Source organism: Salvia miltiorrhiza, chromosome 3, assembly GCF_028751815.1.
Source record: "Salvia miltiorrhiza cultivar Shanhuang (shh) chromosome 3, IMPLAD_Smil_shh, whole genome shotgun sequence".
In the NCBI taxonomy this organism is placed as follows: Eukaryota; Viridiplantae; Streptophyta; class Magnoliopsida; order Lamiales; family Lamiaceae; genus Salvia; species Salvia miltiorrhiza.
This window is the reverse complement of record NC_080389.1, coordinates 45471535-45493047: the sequence shown is the minus strand read 5'-3', so window position 1 is coordinate 45493047 and position 21513 is coordinate 45471535. Positions and strand designations below refer to the sequence as shown.

General features: G+C 35.8%; 2 protein-coding genes across 2 annotated transcripts; one reads left to right on the top strand and one right to left on the bottom strand.

Annotated features, from left to right (window-relative positions):
- The first annotated feature begins 2753 nt into the window (after nt 1-2753).
- On the top strand, nt 2754-5201 carry LOC131018874 (uncharacterized). Its single transcript, XM_057947570.1, has 4 exons — nt 2754-3324; nt 3622-4335; nt 4417-4916; nt 4998-5201. Exons 1-4 carry the CDS (start codon nt 2754-2756, stop codon nt 5199-5201), a joined length of 1989 nt encoding a protein of 662 aa, XP_057803553.1.
- Nucleotides 5202-15219: 10018 nt separating this feature from the next.
- LOC131016039 (uncharacterized) lies at nt 15220-20538 on the bottom strand. Its single transcript, XM_057944582.1, has 3 exons — nt 20094-20538; nt 19295-19365; nt 15220-15792 (listed from the first exon to the last, which is right to left on the bottom strand). Exons 1-3 carry the CDS (start codon nt 20508-20510, stop codon nt 15345-15347), a joined length of 936 nt encoding a protein of 311 aa, XP_057800565.1. The 5' UTR covers nt 20511-20538; the 3' UTR covers nt 15220-15344.
- Nucleotides 20539-21513: the final 975 nt, after the last annotated feature.

Here is a 21513-nt window from a genome sequence, read left to right as displayed (position 1 = left end):
CCGTCGGTGGCTAAAAGGTCCGGGATCACAGCGAGTAACGGAATTGGAGTGTGACATGTGCGCACAAATGAAAGAAATTATTTTAACATGCTTAGAAGTTATTTCAATTTAAAACCTTCTAAGTTATGTCAATTATAATTGGATAAACTGCCTTTACGAAAATATGAAATGTTTCAGAAAATGCATGCCCACTGAGTACATTAGTACTTAGCCCAAAAATACTTTCAAATGTTTTCAGGTTGGCTGGCTGGTGCTGACGGGACTGAGCTGAGGCTAGGGTTCAACTTACTTTTAAGACTTCCGCTGTAGCAATAGATAATATCTTGTCTTTTGTTTTTTCAACTTAAGACATTCATGTTAGATTTATAATGACATCTCTAATTGAGCTTAAACACTTAACTCCTAGTTATATGCTAATGAATACTGGTTATTAGAAGCATGAAACAAAACTTGTGATCCAAATGGGCCTAGCCCGACTTGTTACCTTCTTTTCGGTTTCAACAAGGAATTTTCCTTGTGTTATTTCCATGAATTGATTGCACCTCGATTGTATTTATTCATCCAAGAATTGAGGTGTGACAATATCAAAACAACTAGTATGTCCTCCGTGCGATGCACATGAATAAATTCAATAACAAAAATATTATCAACATAATGAATAAAATATTAAATTTAATAAATACCATGTAGTAATAATATATTACCATAATGAAAAAAATAAAATTACAATAAAAATAACATTAATATGAAATTTTGTTTTCATAAACCGATTTAGGCATGTACATATTATAACAGTAACTCTCTTTTACATGTACATGATAATAAAATTGTTATTATATCAATCCCTTCAAATTTTGAAATGGCAAGTAAAAATATCGAGAATTTATGCATCGATCCATTTGCTATTGATTTATAATTAATAAATTTAAAATTACAAAAAAAAATAAAAAATCCTAAGCACTTTTTTGGAGGTCTCCTAAGTATTTTCTCTATGTAATTAATTATACTTTAAACATTCACGCGCACACATACATTTGTAATATAATATGGGTGGTATATGAATAAATCGAACCAAAAAGTGCATTAAACTGCAAACCAAATCAGTTAAACGAAGAATTAATCTAATGTGTGGTAAGGGTTCCCTAAGAGTCTAGGGTTTGTGTCCTCTAGGTTTCTCTAGGGTTTGTGTCCTCTTTGTGAGCCTTTCGTCTAGGGTATCCCCCTGTTTTGTTGCCGGCGCTGGGCTCTTCTGGCCTTCGTTCGTGCTGTCCCTCTCTCTTCTCCTATTGCTTTTCTCTGTGTGTTTGTTTGGGTGGTTTTTTTTCTGTGTTTCTTTCTAGCTGTGGTGTGCATGTATGGATAGAAGATTCACTCCACAAGGTTATGGCCTTGATCCTGGTGAAGAAGAGCGAACTGAGCGTGAGACTACGGTGATAGAGATTGCTGATGTTACTAATGGGGATGGCGACTCGGCGAACACAAAGGAATTCTATTTGGTTGGCAAACTAATACATGCCAAACCACCAAATGGATTTCATCTACTGGAGATAATGAGAAATCGTGGAAAAGAAAACAGGAGTTTATTGCAAAGGAGTGGCGAAAAAATTTGTTTCTGTTCACGTTTTCTACGGAGGCTGATAGGGAATGGGTTCTCCAAAGACAGCCATGACATTTCGATGGCCATCTGTTCGCTATCAGCAGACTTGACGGATCGGTTCAGCCATCGAATATCACCTTCACTCGGACTTGTACAGTGGATGATTGGCCTAAATCTTTCCTATCGCACAAAAACCACACAAATAAGCCACGCCCACCCCCTCTTTCCTTTAATCTTGTTATCTCAAACACTCCAAACAAAAAACATCTCTATCCTTATTCCATTTCTCTCGATACTCATGTCAATACCCAAACCCAACCTGTTGAAAGCTCTTTTGTCCCTCCAAAAAAGCCCATTATATCCCATTCTGCCACAGGAAAACTCGTATCTTCAACACCATCGCCAAAACCTCTTCTACATCCAATAAAACTGTTATAATCCCATAACACAAGTTCTCTTACTCGGCAACACCCCCCACTCCTCCCTCATCGAACACTCTTACTTCCAGTTTATCCCCAACTCCATCGTTTCCTCTCCCGACTGGTCCCACAGCTCCCTTCACTCCAACTTCCGATCTTATACAGCTCCTTAACATCAAACCTCAATCCCAACACAAAACTCTACTACCCAACCCCCTAACCCCTCCAACTAGTTCCATCTCTTCTACCACCACTGGTAAAAAATGGAAGAGATGTGCTAGAAATCCTAATTCTTCAAACCACATTCATTCCAGTTTACGTCATATTACTCTACAGAAACGTCACCTGTGCAATGAGGAAGGTGATGACACTTCTGTTAAATCTGAAGTTATTGAGCTTGTCCAGAAACGCCTTAAAGGGACTATGCTTGACGACGTTCCCCCTACAAATGCAACATCGGCGGAGATTGCTTTGGAGCAATCCCGCCGGGCACAATGAATTCCTTAATCTGGAATCGTCGGGGGCTTGGGAACCCTACGACAATTCGTCATCTTGTTTGGTTAACCAAACAAAAGAGGCCCGATTTTTTGTTTCTCATGGAAACAAAGCTTTTAACTGAGGATTGGTCGCCTATTATTTCTCAGCTTGGTTTTTCAAACTTTTTTGCTATTGATTGTGAGTGCTCTACAAGAGGTCGCCGAGGTGGATTATGTTTGTTATGGGTGGAGGATCTGGAGATGACGGTGCAATCATCGTCGCTTCACCATATTTTGGTTTCCGTTAATGATGGTATTCATCCATCTTGGGATTTTTGTGGTTTGTATGGGTGGAGTCGAACTGAAGAACATGTTTTGACTTGGGATCTCATGCGTTCTTTTACTCCATATGTTCAAGAGAGCTGGATATGTGCTGGAGATTTCAACGAAACTATGTTCCACTTTGAGAAGAGGAGAGGAAACTTGAAAGCGGATGAGAGATTAATGGATTTTAGAGAGACTGTGGATTTGTGTGGTTTATCGGATCTTAGTTTTATGGGGGATCCCTTCACTTGGAGTAACAATCAGCAAGGTGTTGATAATATAATGGAACGACTCGATAGAGCCCTTGGTAGTGCAACATGGGCTGCTATGTTCCCGGGCTATGAAGTCTCTCACTTGCTGCGAAAGTCCAGTGATCACTGCCCAATTCTACTCAATCTCGACAAGGATTTGAGGGAGATACAAAACCGTCCTAAGCCATTTCATTTTGAGGCAATGTGGTTGAAGGATGACCGTTGCTTACCCTTTTGTGCAAATTTGTGGAACTCTGGTAGTGTGGGCAGTTCAGTGGGAGGGATTAGTTCTAAAATTTAGAACATGGAAAACGAGCTTAAGATTTGGGAAAATCAAGTTTTCGGTCATATTAAGAAGAAATGTGCTCTTCTCCGGAACGAACTTAAGAAGCTTCAGGAGCCGAACCGGAATGCTTTCACTAAAGATTCTCAACGTCGACTGGAAGATGAACTGGATGAGCTTCTCAAACAAGAAGAAGTTATGTGGAAGCAACGATCCAGGGCGGATTAGATTTCGGAAGGAGATAGAAATACTGGATTTTTCCACCGTACAGCTGAGGGGCGGAAAAAACGTAACTACATTCGGGAGATTCAGAAAGCTGATGGTACTACTGTGCGTGCTAATGATGAGTTAGATGAGGTGTTTTGGTCTCACTTTCAAACGCTCTTCACGTCGGGATCAACCCATAACCCTGCTGAAGTTCTTCAATCCATTGAACCTGTGGTCACTACAGAAATGAACCGGAATCTTACCGCTCCTTACACTCAGACGGAGATTGAGCAAGTTCTCAATCAAATGCACCCCCTTAAGGCCCCGAGGCCTGATGGTATGCCTGCTTTATTCTATAAATCTTGTTGGTATGCCGCTAAGTTTGATTTAGTTCATATGATTCTTGATGTCCTGAATAATGGTGTGTCTCCTGGCCCTATTAATTCTACTTTTATTTGCCTTATTCCCAAAAAGAAAAAGTGTGTCTTGCCGTCTGATTTCCGTCGTATAAGCCTATGTAATGTGGTTGATAAAATCATCTCCAAAGCTATTACCAATCGCCTTAAGCTATGTCTCCCTTCTATTATCCATGAGAGTCAGTCAGCGTTTGTCCCTGGGCGTCACATAACTGATAATGCTTTGCTTGCTTTCGAGATCTTTCATATATTGAAACTTAATAAGGCCAAAGCTCATGGTATCTTTGCTTTTAAACTTGATATGGCAAAGGCTTATGATCGTGTTAAGTGGGGTTTTTTGGAGTCTATTATGCTGCACTTAGGTTTTACTCCTTCCTTTGTGGCTCTGATTATGAAATGTGTGTCCACTGTCTCTTTTCGTGTTTGAGTTAATGGTTTTCCAGGAGCCAGCTTTGAGCCTAGCAGAGGACTTCGCCAGGGAGACCCTCTGTCTCCATTTCTTTTCCTCTTTTGTGCCGAGGCGCTTTCTGGTCTGCTACGCAAAGCTGAGACGAATAATCTTTTGCATGGAGCTCGCATTTGTCGAACGGCCCCGAGAGTGAGCCACATTCTTTTTGCAGATGATTGTATCATTTTTGGGTGTGGCAATTCGATGGAGGTGTCTGTTGTGAGTGGGATTATCAAGACTTATGAGGGAGTTTCTGGCCAATTGGTGAACTTAGATAAATCTATTATTGATTTTAGTGGTGGCATTGATGATAATATGCAACAACAGCTGGCGGAGCAACTGGGGGTCCAACGGAGTGGGCAAAGATCGACTTACTTGGGTATTCCAAATTCTGTGGGAAGAGCAAAGAACGAGATCTTTCAAATGTTGGTTGATAGAACAAGAAAAAAGTCTAAAGATTGGAAAATGAGGTTTCTTTCTGGAGCAAGCAAGATGGTTTTTATAAAGGTTGTGCTCCAATCAATTCCAACTTATATTATGAGCTGTTTTGCCTTACCGTAACAAATTTGCCAACAGTTGAATAGTGTGGTGCCGCGCTTCTTTTGGGGTCAAAAAACGATGAAAGGTGCATTCACTAGAGAAGTTGGAAGAGGTTATGTATGGCGAAAGGAGAGGGTGGACTTGGATTCCGAGATATTAGTCTCTTTAACCAAGCTATGCTGGCCAAACAAGCTTGGAGGCTACTTACATATGACAGTTCACTTCTTACCCGATCTTTAAAGGCACGTTATTATCCGCAAACGGATTTACTTATGGCTGGAAATGCTCATAACCCATCTTATATATGGAAAAGCATTTTAGTTGGCAGAAATCTTCTAGCGGAAGGCGTTGCTTGGCGACTTGGGAATGGTGAACGTATTCAGGTTGGTGTTGACCATTGGTTACCTAATGGTAAAGGGAATTTTCTGGCTGCGATTGTTTCGGATGAGAAAGTTAATTTGAAGGTTTGCGAGCTCCTATTGGATGATTCGGATTCTTGGGATGATTGTAAACTGGAGGAGGTCTTCAACGCTGATGATAGATGGAAAATCACGGTGCAAATGAGAGCTAACTATGCAGTCCAGGATAAGCCTTTTTGGCCGTTGGGAAAGTTTAACACGTACTCGGTTATATCGGGTTAACTGGCAGTTGAACTCAAAAACAGATACGAAGCATCTTCATCGACTTCAAATGGTGGGCTTTGGAATTGGATTTGGAATCTGGAGGTTATCCCAAAGGTGAAGATGTTCATGTGGCGTTGTGCGGCTAATGCTCTTCCTGTGGCGACTGCTTTGCGGAGTCGTTCGATTGTCATTGATCCTGTGTGTGGCAAATGTGGCGAGAACGAAGAAACAATGGAACATGCTCTCCGGGACTGTAAATGGGCGGAGTTTTTTTGGGCGGTCTCTCCACTGCCATTACAGCCTTTGTCCCCTGGGGAGGCCTGCTCTATTGTGGATTGGTTTGGAAAAATTCGAAGCTGCCCGGATAAAGATGTGCATGCTCTTTTCGCGACCTCAGCTTGGGCTATTTGGTTTGCTCAGAATCTGTCCCGGTTCCAAAACAAAGAAATGAGCCATGTGGAGTGCTTGGCTACGGCACAATGAGCAATTTGGTCACCGCCCATTTGCGCGAATCCAATCAGACAAAAACCCTTACGGAAGGAGTGCATGAACGATTAGGTCAAGCTCTTTAGCGATGCAGCCTTTATTGCAGATAGGGATGGTTTTGAAGGATGCACATGGGTCGATTCTTGGGTGCAGATTTGGTTTTCGGCTGGGAGTCTTCACAGCTGTGGAAGGGGAGGCGATGGCCATGTTGGAGGGGATTGTTTTATGTCGTGAGTTGGATGTCCAGGATATCATTTTTGAAACAGATTGCTAAGAGCTCTACTGGTTGCTGGTTAAACGAGAAGCTGATCTTTCTTACCTTGGCGTTACGTTGGAGAATCTCTACAGAGAGGCTGCCTCTTTTCGTCATGTTGCTTTCAGTTGGACTGCTCGCGAAGGAAACTCGACTACGGATGGCTTAGCTCGTTATGCTTTACGTAATTTCATACCTTTGTCTTCTTCGAGGGTTCTCCCTTCTGATGTGAACTCTGTTGTTCAAGTTTAATGAAGTTTTTCTCTTCTCCTAAAAAAAAATAAAAAATTAGTTAAACGAATCTGATCATTTTGAGTAAGTGATAACTACACAATCGGTATCAAAAGGTAATATAATTAATAATCTAGTAATTTACCAATTAAAAAAAATTAATTCTTTTAGGGTGCGTTCTCTTTAGTTGTAAATTTATCATGGGAAAAAGAAGGATTAACAAAATTTCACCCTTTAAATTCTTCATTTCTTTTCCCACATTTCCTACTTGACCATTTTCTCATGATAAATTTATAATAAAAGAGAACGCACCCTTAGAGTAAAAAATTTAAAAGTTATTAAGTGATTATAAGGATTCGTCTTTTGATCATATTGATACCTACCGAAAATCCTCATACGCCGTCTGCATCCAAAGAATTAGTGGACGTGTAGGAGAGGAAGTGAAAATGATACTCCCTCCCTCCACAATTTAAAGTCCTACTTACTCTTAAATTTTTGTCCAGAAATTAAAGCTCTATTCAGTTTTTTGTACTTTTTTACTCTTTTTTTTCCTATATTTACTATCATTTGCCACTAATGGACCCACCTTAAAACACTTTTATCATTTTTATATTCTATATTTACTATACTTTATCACTAGTAGACCCACTCACAACACCTTTATCACATTAGTCAACTATCTTTATCACTTTAATCAACTACCCATATATTTCATTCACATCACCTTTTTCAGCTTTCTTAGTCTCCGTGCCCACACCAAAGTGGGGCTTTAAATTGTGGACGGAGGGAGTAGTATATAACCAAGTTCTAAGAATTAGTGGGTTGAACTTGGGTCTGAGCCATTGCTGGTGTTTTTTTTTTTTTTTGATAAATTTACAAAATTAAATAAAGAAATTAAAAGGCTGCGCCACATGAGACTCGAACCCAAGACATTTGGCCTTAGGCATTAACCCCTTACCGCTGAATTATACAATCGTGATCAATAACTGCTTTTTAAAATATAACTACTGATGTTTTTGGGAAAAAAACTGCTAAAAACTGTGTTTTTATGTAATATATAGATTAACGATCATTTTTAGGGGTTGTTATTTGAATGGTCATTTCATCTTTTAACGATTGAAAGTTGTCCATTCACTTTAACTAAATCCAATCAAAATCCTTCATTTTCTAATATAATTTCTAATGAATTCACCTTTAGTTAATAAGAATTTATTAGTCTGCAGTTAATTTATTGATTATAATTAAAATTTATTTAGTACGAATTCATTGTGCTGGTGCATTCAAACATACAAGAACCTCCAATATATATTATTAAAATCACATCAGAATTAATTCCTCCGCTCACCGTAGCGCCTCTGCCTGCACTGGTAAGAAGCAATCGCTTCACGGAGATCATCTTCACTAAAATCAGGAAAGAATTTATCTGCGAAGTAGAATTCTGTGTAGGCCAACTGCCATAAAAGGAAGTTGCTAATTCTGAGCTCACCGCTTGTCCTTATTAGTAAATCTGGGTTTGGGAATTCTAAGATGTTGGTCATAAGTTCTTGTTCGAACATAGTTTCGTCGATGTCTGTGGTTTGTATAATTCTAAGTTTTACTTTGGTCGCGATCTTTTTGGTTGCCTCTACGACATCGTCGCGACCGCTGTAGCTCGCTGCTATTACCAGATTCATTCCTTTGTTACCTTTGCTTATTTCTTCGGTCCAAGATAATGTATTTTGAAGAGATTTTGGCAGTCTTAATTTATTTCCAATTGCGAAAAATTGTATATCATATATATTAAAAAGAAGGAAAAAAAATATACCAAAATGATTAGCTTGTATGGCATTAGTAGAGAAAAAACAAATCTTAGTAGTAATACAAATAGAAAAATCTATGATCCATCAATCCACTCATAACAAAATGAGTCACCAACATTTCTTAATATTTGTGTCACCAAAAATGTTGTATGTTTTTATGGTATAGAGCAAGTAATATCTTAGGAGGTTAGCATGTTGCACTGAAAAAAGTAAATTTAAATAATAACTATATATTGAAAAATAGATAAATATTTTATAAGTTTGAATAGTTTTAGATCTTAAAGGATTATTATCGTATCTCGAAGTGTTATTTGCATTTAAATACATGAATTATGGAGCTAGGTTTTATGAAATTTTACACAACCTTTTTGTTATGAGCAAAATCATACGACTTTTCAATTTTTTTGATTTTGTACATGGTTTTAAATTTCACTTGAATCAAAATCGAGTTGGCAATCGGATATTCCAATACAGCCAATCGATCGGTGATGAGAAAAAATGGCACAATACTAAATACACCATAATATCGTCGTTTATAATTAAAATATGAGTTTCAAATCCACAAATCTACAATTGAGATATTAAATATTTTACAAAATATTGAACAAATCAATAATTTTGATGAACATGTCAATAATTTGACGAACAAACATATTTTTTGAAAATCTCGTACATCAGGATTCAAACCCCAAACCAAAATACTTGTTCAATAAAATTTTAGGCATGTTCATCAAAATTATTGATTTGTTCAACGTATCGCAATTTCGCAAAATATTTAATTTCTCAATGGAACCTAACCCTATAATATATATATATAGGGGATGGCTAGAATAAAAACACTCTTAAGTGTATAAAATATAAATGATTTTCAGCCCTTAGATCATCAAGATCTACGGTTGATTCGTAACCCTTTTGGATGAATTCGTGGTCCTGGGTTCGAATCCCAAAGGTAGCAAAAATTTATTTTTCATAATTCGTAACCATGTTGGATGAGTTCGTAACTCTGTTGGATAACATTCGTACATTAAAAAATGTTTATATTTATATTTTAAGAAGTGTTTTTACTGTAGCCCTCCCATATATATATGAAGGCACCAGCCTGAAGAAAGGAGGATGTTAAATGAAGCAAAAGACTGAAGACACATGATCAGCAGAGCCGACTAAAGGAACGACACTGCAGACTACATACCCTCTTACTGATACTTAAGAAAAGCATCAGTCCATTCCTTAAGAAGCTAAAGTCAAAAGCATTAAATCCCGAAGATTTGAGATCGTCCTTCCTGATACAAAGCCTTTCCTGCTGTGTCACATCGGCCTGCAACACCATCTCCAAGAAAGAAGACTTTACTTCATTCAAACTCAAGGAGATCAGAAGATTGAAGACTTGAGCCCAAATTAAATATTATCTCACAACGGCAAAATCCTGAAGACAATCTCCACCAACGGATCTATTCAAGACTCTGCCTATAAATAGGTTCAACGTCCAAGTTCAATCTTCACCGATTCAAGCACATCCTGCTGAACCTCTGCCAAACTTGCAGCTCAACCTACTCTTTATACTCCTTATTTTAAATCGAAGAAGAGAATACACCAAGCCAAAAATCAGTTATTTGATTACATATATTCTCTTAGAACCTCTAGGCAATTCCTTGTAAATCCTAAGCCTAGATGTCGATTACAGAGAACCTGTTCTCTGTAATCTAGTTGGTAGTTCAAACCCCTTTTCAACTGAGTGAAAAGAGTGTTTGAGAGTTAGAGTTTTAGACGGTTGTCTAAACTCAAGAGTTCTCTGTCCCAACAAGCAAGACGAGTGAAGTCTTGTTGAACTTGTGAGATTGAGAAAAGAGACGAGAAATCCAACCTAGTGTGTTGGCACTGAAACGGTTGTTTCAGTTGTAAGGTTTGTTGTGCACCCGTAAGCACAAGCCTAGTGGTTGTCCGTCTAACCAGCTGACCGTAGATGTAGGATGTCTATCCGAACCACGTAAAATTCTCTGTGTTCTTTATTGTTTTCAGTTGTTACTTTTCTTTAAATGCTTAATCTCTAGTTCAATTGAAACTCATAAATTTAAAGAGAGAATTCTGTAAACTGACAACCCAAACTTAAAAAAGGCTATCTTGCAAGAGATCATTTTTTCGCTGCTTGTGTTATTGATCGAACTGACTAATCCTTGATTTGTCCGTGAGATCCGTAACACCTATCTGCTTTAAATCACACTAGTCTGAAGTCTTAAATTAGATTAATTGTGTATTGATCTGTGTCTTGAACTAAACCTTCTTAATTTCCAGTCTAGTACTCACTCTAAAACTTGAGACGCCTTGACTGAAATTTTGTGTCGTCTCTTGCAGACTATCAGTCAAGACTTCTTACAGATTATGAGAGTGAGTTTTTCAAAGAAGCTTTAAATATTTTAAAATCGCAAAATTAGCCTTCTGGTGTATTTCCCCCCCCCCCACACCAGTTTCGCAACCCTCGAGGACCCAACATGATGAATAAAATATTATTTGCAAATTCGTGTTATTTCACACTACTGTCGCTGATGTGTGTATTTTAGCTACTTAGTTTGGTGTGTGTTTCGCCATGATTTTATATGATTTTACATGGTTTGCGATATTTTGGATGTAGTAATTGAGAGAAAATTGGAGATGGATCTTGTGGATGGAAGAAGTCGAAGAAATCGAGTTTTGCATGGATTTTGATGAAGATGGTGGACTATGAAGAAGAAGTTTGGAGATTGGGCTTGGAATTAATTATCTAGAATTTAATTAAGTCCAAAACTCTTGATTTTAATTATTTCCTATGCTTTATTTTTGTAAAGGGCCGAAGCCCATTAGCTATGATTTAAGGGATTTTAATTCCCTAATTTTCCCTTAGCATAGCCGCCACTAGGGCTGTCTAATTGGTTATCGGATTTTGGATAAGAACCGAAATTTCCGGGTTTGAGTATCTAATAACCGAATTTTTTGGGTATCGGTTCGATTTCGGGTATCATTTTTAGAAAAATTTTGGGTATCGGTTAACCCAATAACCGAAACGGGTTAACCGAAATAACCGAAAATTATTTAATATATACTCCCTCCGTCCCACTTCAATTGGCACTTTTACTTGGGGCACGGAGATTAAGAATAAAGGGTTGAGTGTGTAAAGTAGGTGAGGACCATTTGTTTAATGTGTGTAGAGAAGGTAGGGACCACATGCTATTTTTGGAAAGTGCCAATTGAAGTGGGACAAACAAAAAAGGCAAGTGTGCCAATTGAAGTGGGACGGAGGGAGTATATTATATATATTTTAATTATTAATTCATTAATTAATTTATTTTTTATTTAAAAATCGAGTCTTAGCTAAAATAAAATTATGATATGTTTAAAGTTTAAGAATAAGCTTTAGTCTAGTGGATAAGTTTCTTTGTGTATTTTCTAGAGACTAAGGTTCAAATCATTTATCTAGCAAATTATTTGAATTTTAATTTTTTAAATGGGTATTTCGGATACCCAAATAACCGAATCGGGTAACCGAAGCGGTTATTGGGTAACCGAACACTTAAAACGGTTCGGAAACGGTTAGTGAAATATAGCAATTTCGGGTTCGGGTAACCGAAAATTCGGGTATGGGTAACCGAACCCGAACCGATCGACAGCCCGCCACTTATTAGATATATATAGGTTGACTTTGGTTAAGAGACTACCTTTTTGATTTCATTAGGCATTAGATCACGATTAATCATCATAGTCTAGATTTAGACACTTTTTGATTCAAATTATTTTTAAGCACTTCACGTTTTTCTTGTTGCTTAGTTAGGTTTAATTAATTGTTTAGCTTTTTGATCAAGGTGGTTAGTGGCGGCTGTAGACGAAACTTGGCAGAAGACTTGTTTTGATCTGTGGTTTTATTTATTTTACTTTCAATTTAATTGCTTCGCATAATTGTAGTTAGTTCTTTAATTGCAATTATTCGTTTAATTAGTGTGTTAATTCTATGTTTGATTTTATTTGTTTAATTGTTTTTAGTTTAATTATGAGTAGCTAAATTTTTAATTCGGCGAGAATAATAAAACTCTAATTTAATAATTTGTGAGACCTAATTGGTTTTATAATTGATTCCTGTTGATTTTGATTTGTTCCTTGTGTTTAAAGATAGTTCTGATTTAATTTAAGCCTGATCAACTTAGGTTTAATTGGATTACAGTCAATTAGCACCTCCAATCTGTAATTGTTGGAATAGGGCTGATTAGTGATAAAACTACCATGTTCGTAGTAGGAATAAATTGATGGATTAATTATTACTAGCGTATCTAGGATAATTGGTCTAAATTAGGTTCCTTCATCTTAATACTATTAGAATATTAAATCTAGGTCTGACGTCTCCAGCTAGGTTATATTTTAATAAGGGAAATAAGCAGGTCTGGCGTCTCCAGCTGTTTATCGACACAGTAAGTAAGAATTGGGGTATGTCAGTGCGTATCACGGTATCCTATAACTAGTTGGTTAATAGGGATTAATTAATTATTGCGTCGATGATCAGAGCTTTGAATTAGTGTGGATTTATTTGAGCCGAATTACCTTTTTATTGATTTATTTCAAGAGTTATTTTATTTGATTTAATTTGCTTTCTTAGTTAATTAATATTTTCTCAAGTTAAGGCTTGGTGGCATCACCAATTTTATAGATTTTAGGGAATTGAATGATTTTACCTGCTCTCTGTGGGATCGACCCTGCTTGTCATTATACTAATTAGTTTTGATAATTCTGCAGGAATTATTTGGTGGAAAACGACGTCCACCAGTCGCGATAACACATAGGACTAATGGTAAGACTATTTCATTTTGCAACATTCATCCCAAATTAAGTTCTTGCCAATTGTTGGAAAGAGTAGTGTGAAATATCATATTCGAATCATTCGTCCCAGTTGCTGTCGTGTCAAATATTGAGACGAATCGTACGAAATGACATATATTCACACCATTTATGCTAATATCTTCCGCCCTTGTGCTGGCACGAGTAGGTCATTTTGCACCATTTGTCCCGACATTTTAGCACTTGAGATTGGGATGAATGGTACGAATATGCTATTTCGCACCATTCACGTCAAACACTTGACGCAATTTAGATTGGGACGAATGGTAAGAATATGCTATTTCACATCATTCGTCCCAATGTCTTTATCATCAAGTGTTTGATATGAATGATACCAATATTTTATTTCGTTACATTCATGTCAAGGTTCATAACGCCAACTGTTGGAACGAATGGTACAAAGTGCGAAATGGCCTACTCGTGCCAACACTAGAGCGAAAGACCTTGGGATGAATGGTTCAAAATAATATATTCGAAACAATCGTATCAAACATTTGGCGTGAAAGACATTGGAACGAATGGTTCGAACATGCAATTTCGTACCATTCGTTCCACAAAAATGGTGCAATAAAAAATTAATATGTACTTGCAGTTTGTTCTTATAAATCCAAGTATAATTTATGAACAAAGTTTGAATAAATATTTTATTAATTTTTCTTCAGTTTCCAAATAATACAATTACAAATCATATTAGCAAATCAACGTGAAATCTTACAACTAACACAAAATAGAACAAAATTCCTAAATTAAATCTTCGTTTTTCATCATTTAGTTCACTTTCTTGCAATAGAGGGAGGTGTCGTACGTGGACGGTGGATATGAACATCCTCACCTCAATCCTGAGGACTTGGCATAGATGGACAAATTCTTCTATGATTGCGCACTCTAAGCGGTTTGAAACGAAATTGTGTTTTTATTCCAATCATTCCTCGCTAATACTAGTCAGATCTCAGGGCAACTGGCATGAATGGAACCATTAGAACCAATCGTACCAGTCCTTGTCTTGACATATCTTGGTACGGACAACATGGACTGGGCTTATGGGCGTGTTGGCCCCATCCATTCCTCCGTTTGACACGACAGATCTTGGAACAGATGGTATGAGTTCGTACCATTTTGTTCTAGATATTCTTAGATCTTGATTTGTATCTCATAATTGTTATAGATTTGGAACTCCTTGAACTGGTAATTTGTTGGATCATGGAAAGAGATGATGTCCACAACGGTGACGAAGAAAATCAGAGATAGAGGGGCTTGTCGGAGAGAGACCATCAATAGAGTGAGAAAGAGAGATACTTAATTTGATGAAAAATGGCGGAGACGTGGATGTGTGTGTGTGTGTGTGAGAGAGAGAGAGAGAGAGAGTTTGCTGGCCTTTTCCGCAAAGCCAGTGAGCTAGCCGTCCTCTGCGGCGCCGAAGTTGCGGTCCTCGTGCAGTCTCCCGCCGACAAGCTCTTCGCGTTCGGCCACCCCTCCGTCGGATCTCTGATCGACCGCGTGTCCCCCTCGCCGAAGGCCGCAGGTCCCGCTCAAAAAAAGAAGAAGTTAATGGCGTGAACGGGGCCGTTTATCGGGTGGGTTTAAATGTAGTATTTTTATGGGCTATGGAGAGTTATTTGAGCCAACGTCGAGTATGGGGAGCGGAACGCTCTAGGGGTGTCCACTTCAGGGGTGGATCTGTACTTTAACCCTAAATTATATGCAAATAAATAATTTTGTACATTAAAGATTATTCATGTCGGACATAACTTTGTGACTTGTATTTGTTTTTATTTTGATGAATAATATGTTTATACCATCATCAATTAAAAAACTTTAATTGGTATTCTAATTATTAAAAATATAAAGTAGAAATTTTATATGTTTTCAACTTTATGTACTTAATTGAATAACTAGTGTGATTTAAAAAATGTATTTACTAATATTTTGATTTGATTTATTATATTTATTTTTGAAAATATTGTTTAATTTGCGGTACTTACCATGCATCGCATGGTTAGGCGTAGTAGTTATGAGATAATGTCATAGTGGGGAAAATATAAGATAGTAAAAAATAGAGGTAGTTACCGATGTGGCATCTCTATGGAGTAGCACCATAGTGGATGCCGAAAAAGATAAAACATTAAACAAGTTGGAATTAATTCCTCCGCTCAGCGTAGTGCCTTTGCTTGGATCGGTAATAAGTAAGCGCTTTGCGAAGATCATCTTCATCAAAATCTGGAAAGAATTTATCTGCAAAGTAGAATTCTGTATTGGCCAACTGCCATAAAAGAAAGTTGCTAATTCTGAGTTCGCCGCTCGTCCTTATAAGTAAATCCGGGTTTGGGAATTCTAGGTTGTTGGTCATCAGTTCTTGTTCGAATATAGTTTTGTCGACGTCGGTGGCTCGTAGAATCCCAAGTTCTACTCTGGTCGCAATCTTTTTGGTTGCCTCTATGACATCGTCGCGACCGCTGTAGCTCACCGCTGCTACCACGTTCATTCCTTTATTACCCCGGCTAATCTCTTCAGCACAAAATATTGCGTCTTGAAGAGATTTTGGCAGTCTAGATATGTTCCCAATTGCGGAAAACTGTATATTATGTCTATTCAAAAGAAGAAGAAAAAATATTAGTTTAATTTGGATGTATGGCATTATTTTAAAAAAAGGTCAATTTTAGTAGTATGTATGCTATTCTACATAAAGGACAAAGTTGAAATAGACGCTAAAAGAACCTTTTTCAATAGATGGACCGTTCATGCAATTCAGATAAATATATAATGTAAAAAGTAATATTAAAAGTGTCGCAATTTTGAAAAAAGAAAGATAAAAAACGATTGTTATCTTATATTTCCTTCATCCCACAAGAATGTGCATTTTTATCATTTTAATATAACTTACAAGAATGTATTTTTCATTTTTAAACACTATTCCATCACATAGGGTAATTCTATTCGTAGCCCCCATTTTACTCTGTATAGCCTCCCATTTAAAATAAGAATTAAAAATAATTAAAAATTTATTATTTTATCCTATACTTCATAACCTCTTAATTAAATTAAATTTATAATAAATTAATACTTCCGTTTAAGTAAATATAAACCATATAAAGAACTGTATAGCCCCCAGCTCAAAACTCTGATAATCACAACAAAAGAACTAATCTAAAGGAGAAATGCATCTAGCGGATTCCAAAGCACAAAAATCAAGCATATGAAGACACATAGTGATGTGTGTGTGTGTGTCTGCAATTCGCTCCTAAGCCTAGAAAAGTGATGATTGAGCGGTTGATTAGGGTTTGTGTGTGAATTTGGATCGTGAAATTGTGAAGTATATGTGGACAGTGAAGCTTACCTCATCGATCTTTGTTTTTATGGAGAAAACAGAAGTGCCTAATTAATTATTCGAAGACATTTTGATACTTGAATATTTCCTTACGTGTTCAAATTTTTGTTTGTAATTCGTATGTTTTATTTATGATAACTACTTGCTCATAACAAATAAATCAAAAGATGAAACTCTAAATCGCTAATTTTTATTATGTGATTCTCAGATTTTTGAGTTGGGGGCTATATAGTTCTTACAGTTCTTTGCAGTGTTTATTCTTTTAGGTTTACATAGATGAAATTGTTAATTTATTATATATTTAATTTAATTTAGAGGCCATATATGAAATATTTGTAAATTAAAATAATAAATTTTTAATTATTATTTTAGACAGAAGGCTATAAAGAGTAAAATGAGGGTTATTAATAGAATCACCCCATTACATAACATTCCTATAAAGTGAATTCCTTTCTCCACTCACAACGACCTCACCTAATATATTTTAAAACTCTTGTCACCAAAAGTGATGCACACTTTTAAAGGACCATGAATACGAACTACTCCTCTTTTTCATCTAACAACATAATATATAATATATATTTAATTTTATTTGTCAAATGGTATATATATTTTATTACATGTATAGATTATACACATATATTTTTAAAGTTGTACGTCTCATATATATATATAGGGGGCCGCTCCAATGAGACCCCCTAATTTTAAAGTTATATAAACACTTTTTAACATATAAAATACGAACTAGCAAAAATGTATGAATTCTATATAGAATGCGTATGAATTTGTTGTGTAAATGTATGAATTACGAAAAATTAATCTTTTGGTGCCTATGGGATTCGAACTCGGGACCATAAATTCATCCAACAAGATGATGAATCAACCGTAGATCTTAATGATTTAAGGGCTGAAAATGATTCTTATTTTATATTCTAAAATGTGTTTTTATTTTAGCCCACCCATATATATATATATATATAGGGGAGGGCTACCGTGAAAGCATTTCTTAAAATAAAAATAAAAACGTTTTTCAATGTACGAATTTTATGTATAACACATATGAATTCATCAAACAGGGTTACGAATTGTGAAAAATAAATTTTTGCTACTTTTGGGATTCGAACTTAGGACCATGAATTCATGCAACAGGGTTACAAATCAACATATATATATATATATATATATATATATATATATATAGGGGAGGGCTATAATATAAAGTGTTAATGGGCAAAAATGCCCCATCCCTTATGTGTTTTTTGAAAAATGCCCTCTCTTATCATAGAAAACATTCTATGCCCTAAATATGTGAAGTGCCTAATTTACCCTTTGATATTGATGAGTTTGCTTGGTTTTTTGTGAAAGTCTTACACATTTGACCGATTTGACAGCCATCGGTCATAAAAGTCAACGATTTGACAACTATCAATCAAGAGTACATATGATCGGTGGGTGGCTAGAACATGTGTCTGGCCGGCCGGACACATGATTTTATCAGTCGGATCATGTGTCCGGCCGGTGAAATTATGTGTCTGCCCGGCCGGACACATGTTTTCACCGGCCAGACACATGATTTTAACGGCCGGACACATGATTTTATCGGTCAGACATATGTCCGACCGATAAAATCATGTGTCCGGCCAGTGAAAACATGTGTCCGCCCGGCCGGACATATGATATCACCGGCCGGACAAATGATCTAGCCACCCACCGGTCATATGTACTCTTGACTGATAGCTGTCAAATCGTTGACTTTTATGATTGATAGCTGTCAAATCGGTCAAATGTGTAAGACTTTCACAAAAAACCAAGCAAACCTATCAAATCAAATGGTACTTAAAGAATATGGCATAGAATGCTTTGTATAATAAGAGAGGACATTTTTACAAAAAAAGATAAGGAAGTGGGCACTTTAAATTTTTACTCTAATATAAACACATTTTATTGTATAAAATATGAACTATTTTCAGTCCTTAGATCATCAAAATCTACAGTTGATTCATCACCTTATTGGATGAATTTATGATCCTGAGTTCGAATCTCATAGGTAGCAAAAAAAATATTTTTCGTAATTCATACCTTTATACAGTGAATTCATACGTGTTCTATATAAAATTCATACATTTTTGCTGGTTTGTAGTTTTTATTTGAAAAGTTGTTTTTACTGTAGCTCTTCCATATATATATATATATATATATATATATACTAAAAATGCTATCTTTTGTAAAAAAATATGAATAATGCATAAGTCGGTATATAATGTTGCATAAGCTGCTTATAATGACTGCATATAACAGAATTCCATTAATTGATAATTTTTTTGCTTATTCCAGGATTCGAATATAGAGAAATATTCGCCCCATTTAAATAAATATTAGTCATAGGATTTGAAAATATAACGTTATAGATTCATTCTCATTTGATCTTCTCCATATCATTTAAATAAATATTAGTCATAGGATTTGAAAATATAACGTTATAGATTCATTCTCATTTGATCTTCTCCATATATATATATATATATAGGAAAGAAATCCTTTAGTACTCAAACCTTATGTAATACTCCCTCCGTCTCATACGAGTGTGCATCACTTTTGGTGGTACAAGGTTTAATAAAATGTTAAATGAGTATATTGGGAGTTGAAAATGTAATTCACTTTATTATAATATACGAGTAAGATTTAAAGAGTTAGTGGTAGGATAGTGTCCAAAAATGACAAATGTACACTCTTGTATATACACACACGCCAGATGCAATTACCTTGTTATGAGTTTCATGATATCTGATCGTATGTGATTTTCAATAGCTGTCATCAGGAAGTTGACTTCAATCTACAATAGGTTAAAAATGTAGCGTAAGGCACACTATATATGTATTTATAATTTGGATGTAAGATTTCATATGCTGTCTGTTTGCAACCAATAAATAAACATTATAGTCAGAAGCCGAGCCAAGCTTCTGCCACGTGATCATCCGAGGCATTTAATGAGTAATTTCCTTTTTCCTTCACTCACCTTTTTAAATACATATAACGTGAATTCTTTCGTTTAAACCTGCTTCTAAACATATAAATGTAATTTTATCTGTCCATTCGTTAAATCCTAATTCTACCTGTAACCTTTAAAACACCATCTAAATAAATATATACGTAAAAAATAAATTAAAATGACTAATTGATAAATAACATGGCATAATTGTTTATTTCCATACGGACGAGAAAATCTAGAGGAAACAAAGTAATTCATCTGTCCCGCTATTGTTGGTCACATTCTTTTCGACACGGGGATTAAAAAATTGAGTGTTATGTTTTAATTGAGTGTGGCCCACCAAAATTAGTGAATAATTTTGGCATTTTTAGAGAGCGACCAACAATTGTTGACTTAATTAGTGAGTAATTGGAGTAAAATAAACTTTGTTATTTTTAAAAAGTGGCCAACAATAGTGAGACAAACTATAAAAAAAATGTGACCAACAATATTGAGACGGAGGGAGTATTTGATTTTGAAAATAAGCTCAACATGAACATTAAAAGTATATAAAGGAGACGATGAATACTGACTTGTGATCGTTTCCAGTTCTCCTTGGAGAAAATGAAGAATGATAGAGTCTTGATTCCGAGCTCACAGCAGCTGGAAATGAAGCATGTGAGGTTCTGCGAACCGGCTCTGTGGCCATCTTGGACAGGCAGCTTTCTATTTTTAGCCCACCTTCCATTTCCGTCCAAAATAATAGCGACGTGTTTAGGCATCACTTCACTTTTCTCCCCATCACTTTCATTTTCACCTAAAGCTGAGGCAGACGCCAAATGTGTCTTAGTTGGACGAGGTGGATTACAAAAACACCCACCAATTGCATTCGGCCGCTTCACAGTTCGTTTCCGTGCAGTGCTGGAACCCTTGATTGAATACAAGGCATAATTGGGAGGAGATAGCAATCTTGATGCTGAAACAATTGTAGTTAACTGTACTGATAGCATTTTTCTTCTATTTTCTTTTCAATCTGTGTCTTAATTTTGCTTAGGAAAAGGAGTCTATTTATTGAGATAATTAAGTACGAGCGTTCCTTCAAAAAAAAAAAAATTTAAGTACGATTTTCATTTTTTTTTTCTAGAGAAGAAATTGCAAATAGGCTTAAATTAGATTCAACTATTGAATGACCAAAGCATTGAATTATCAACGTATCTAACTTCTAGAGGCGGCCAAGATATAAAATATTATAAAACTATTCTTTCTATCCACAAAAAAATGAATTATCAACGTATCTAACTTCTAGAGGCGGCCAAGATATAAAATATTATAAAACTATTCTTTCTATCCACAAAAAAATATATGACGTTTTTAGCGGGCACAAATTTTAATAAAATTGATTGTAATTTTTATATAGTGGAGAAAAGGTCCCACCAAAATATGAGATTGAATTAAGGATATATATATATATATATATATATATATATATATATATATATATATATATATATAGGGAGAGATTCAGGAAAGAACCATAAATAAAAAAAGAACGGAGAACCATTTTCAGCCATTCGATCATCAAGATCTACAGTAGATGCATCATCTTGTTGGATGAATGCAGATCCTGGGTTCGAATCCTGAAGGGAGCAATTTTTTTTATTTTTTTGAGTGCATTAATTTTAACAGCGAATGCATTAATTTTTACAGTGAATGCATTAGATTTGATGGTTCACCCGTTCTCACAAATAATGTAGTTCTCTCTAGAACTACACCCTATATATATATATATATATATATATATATATATATATATAATAAAGGGGTGTTTGTGAGGATAAAAGTGTCATACTTTTTGTGGATGGGTGAAATATTAGATACTATTCGAACATAAAAAATAGGAAATGTGAAAAAAATTTAACATGTGAAAAAAAAATCCAAAAACTAAAATATTCGAAAATTTTGAAATACATATCAACCTAACCATTTAGATAAGAGTGAATAGCCGGAAAATAC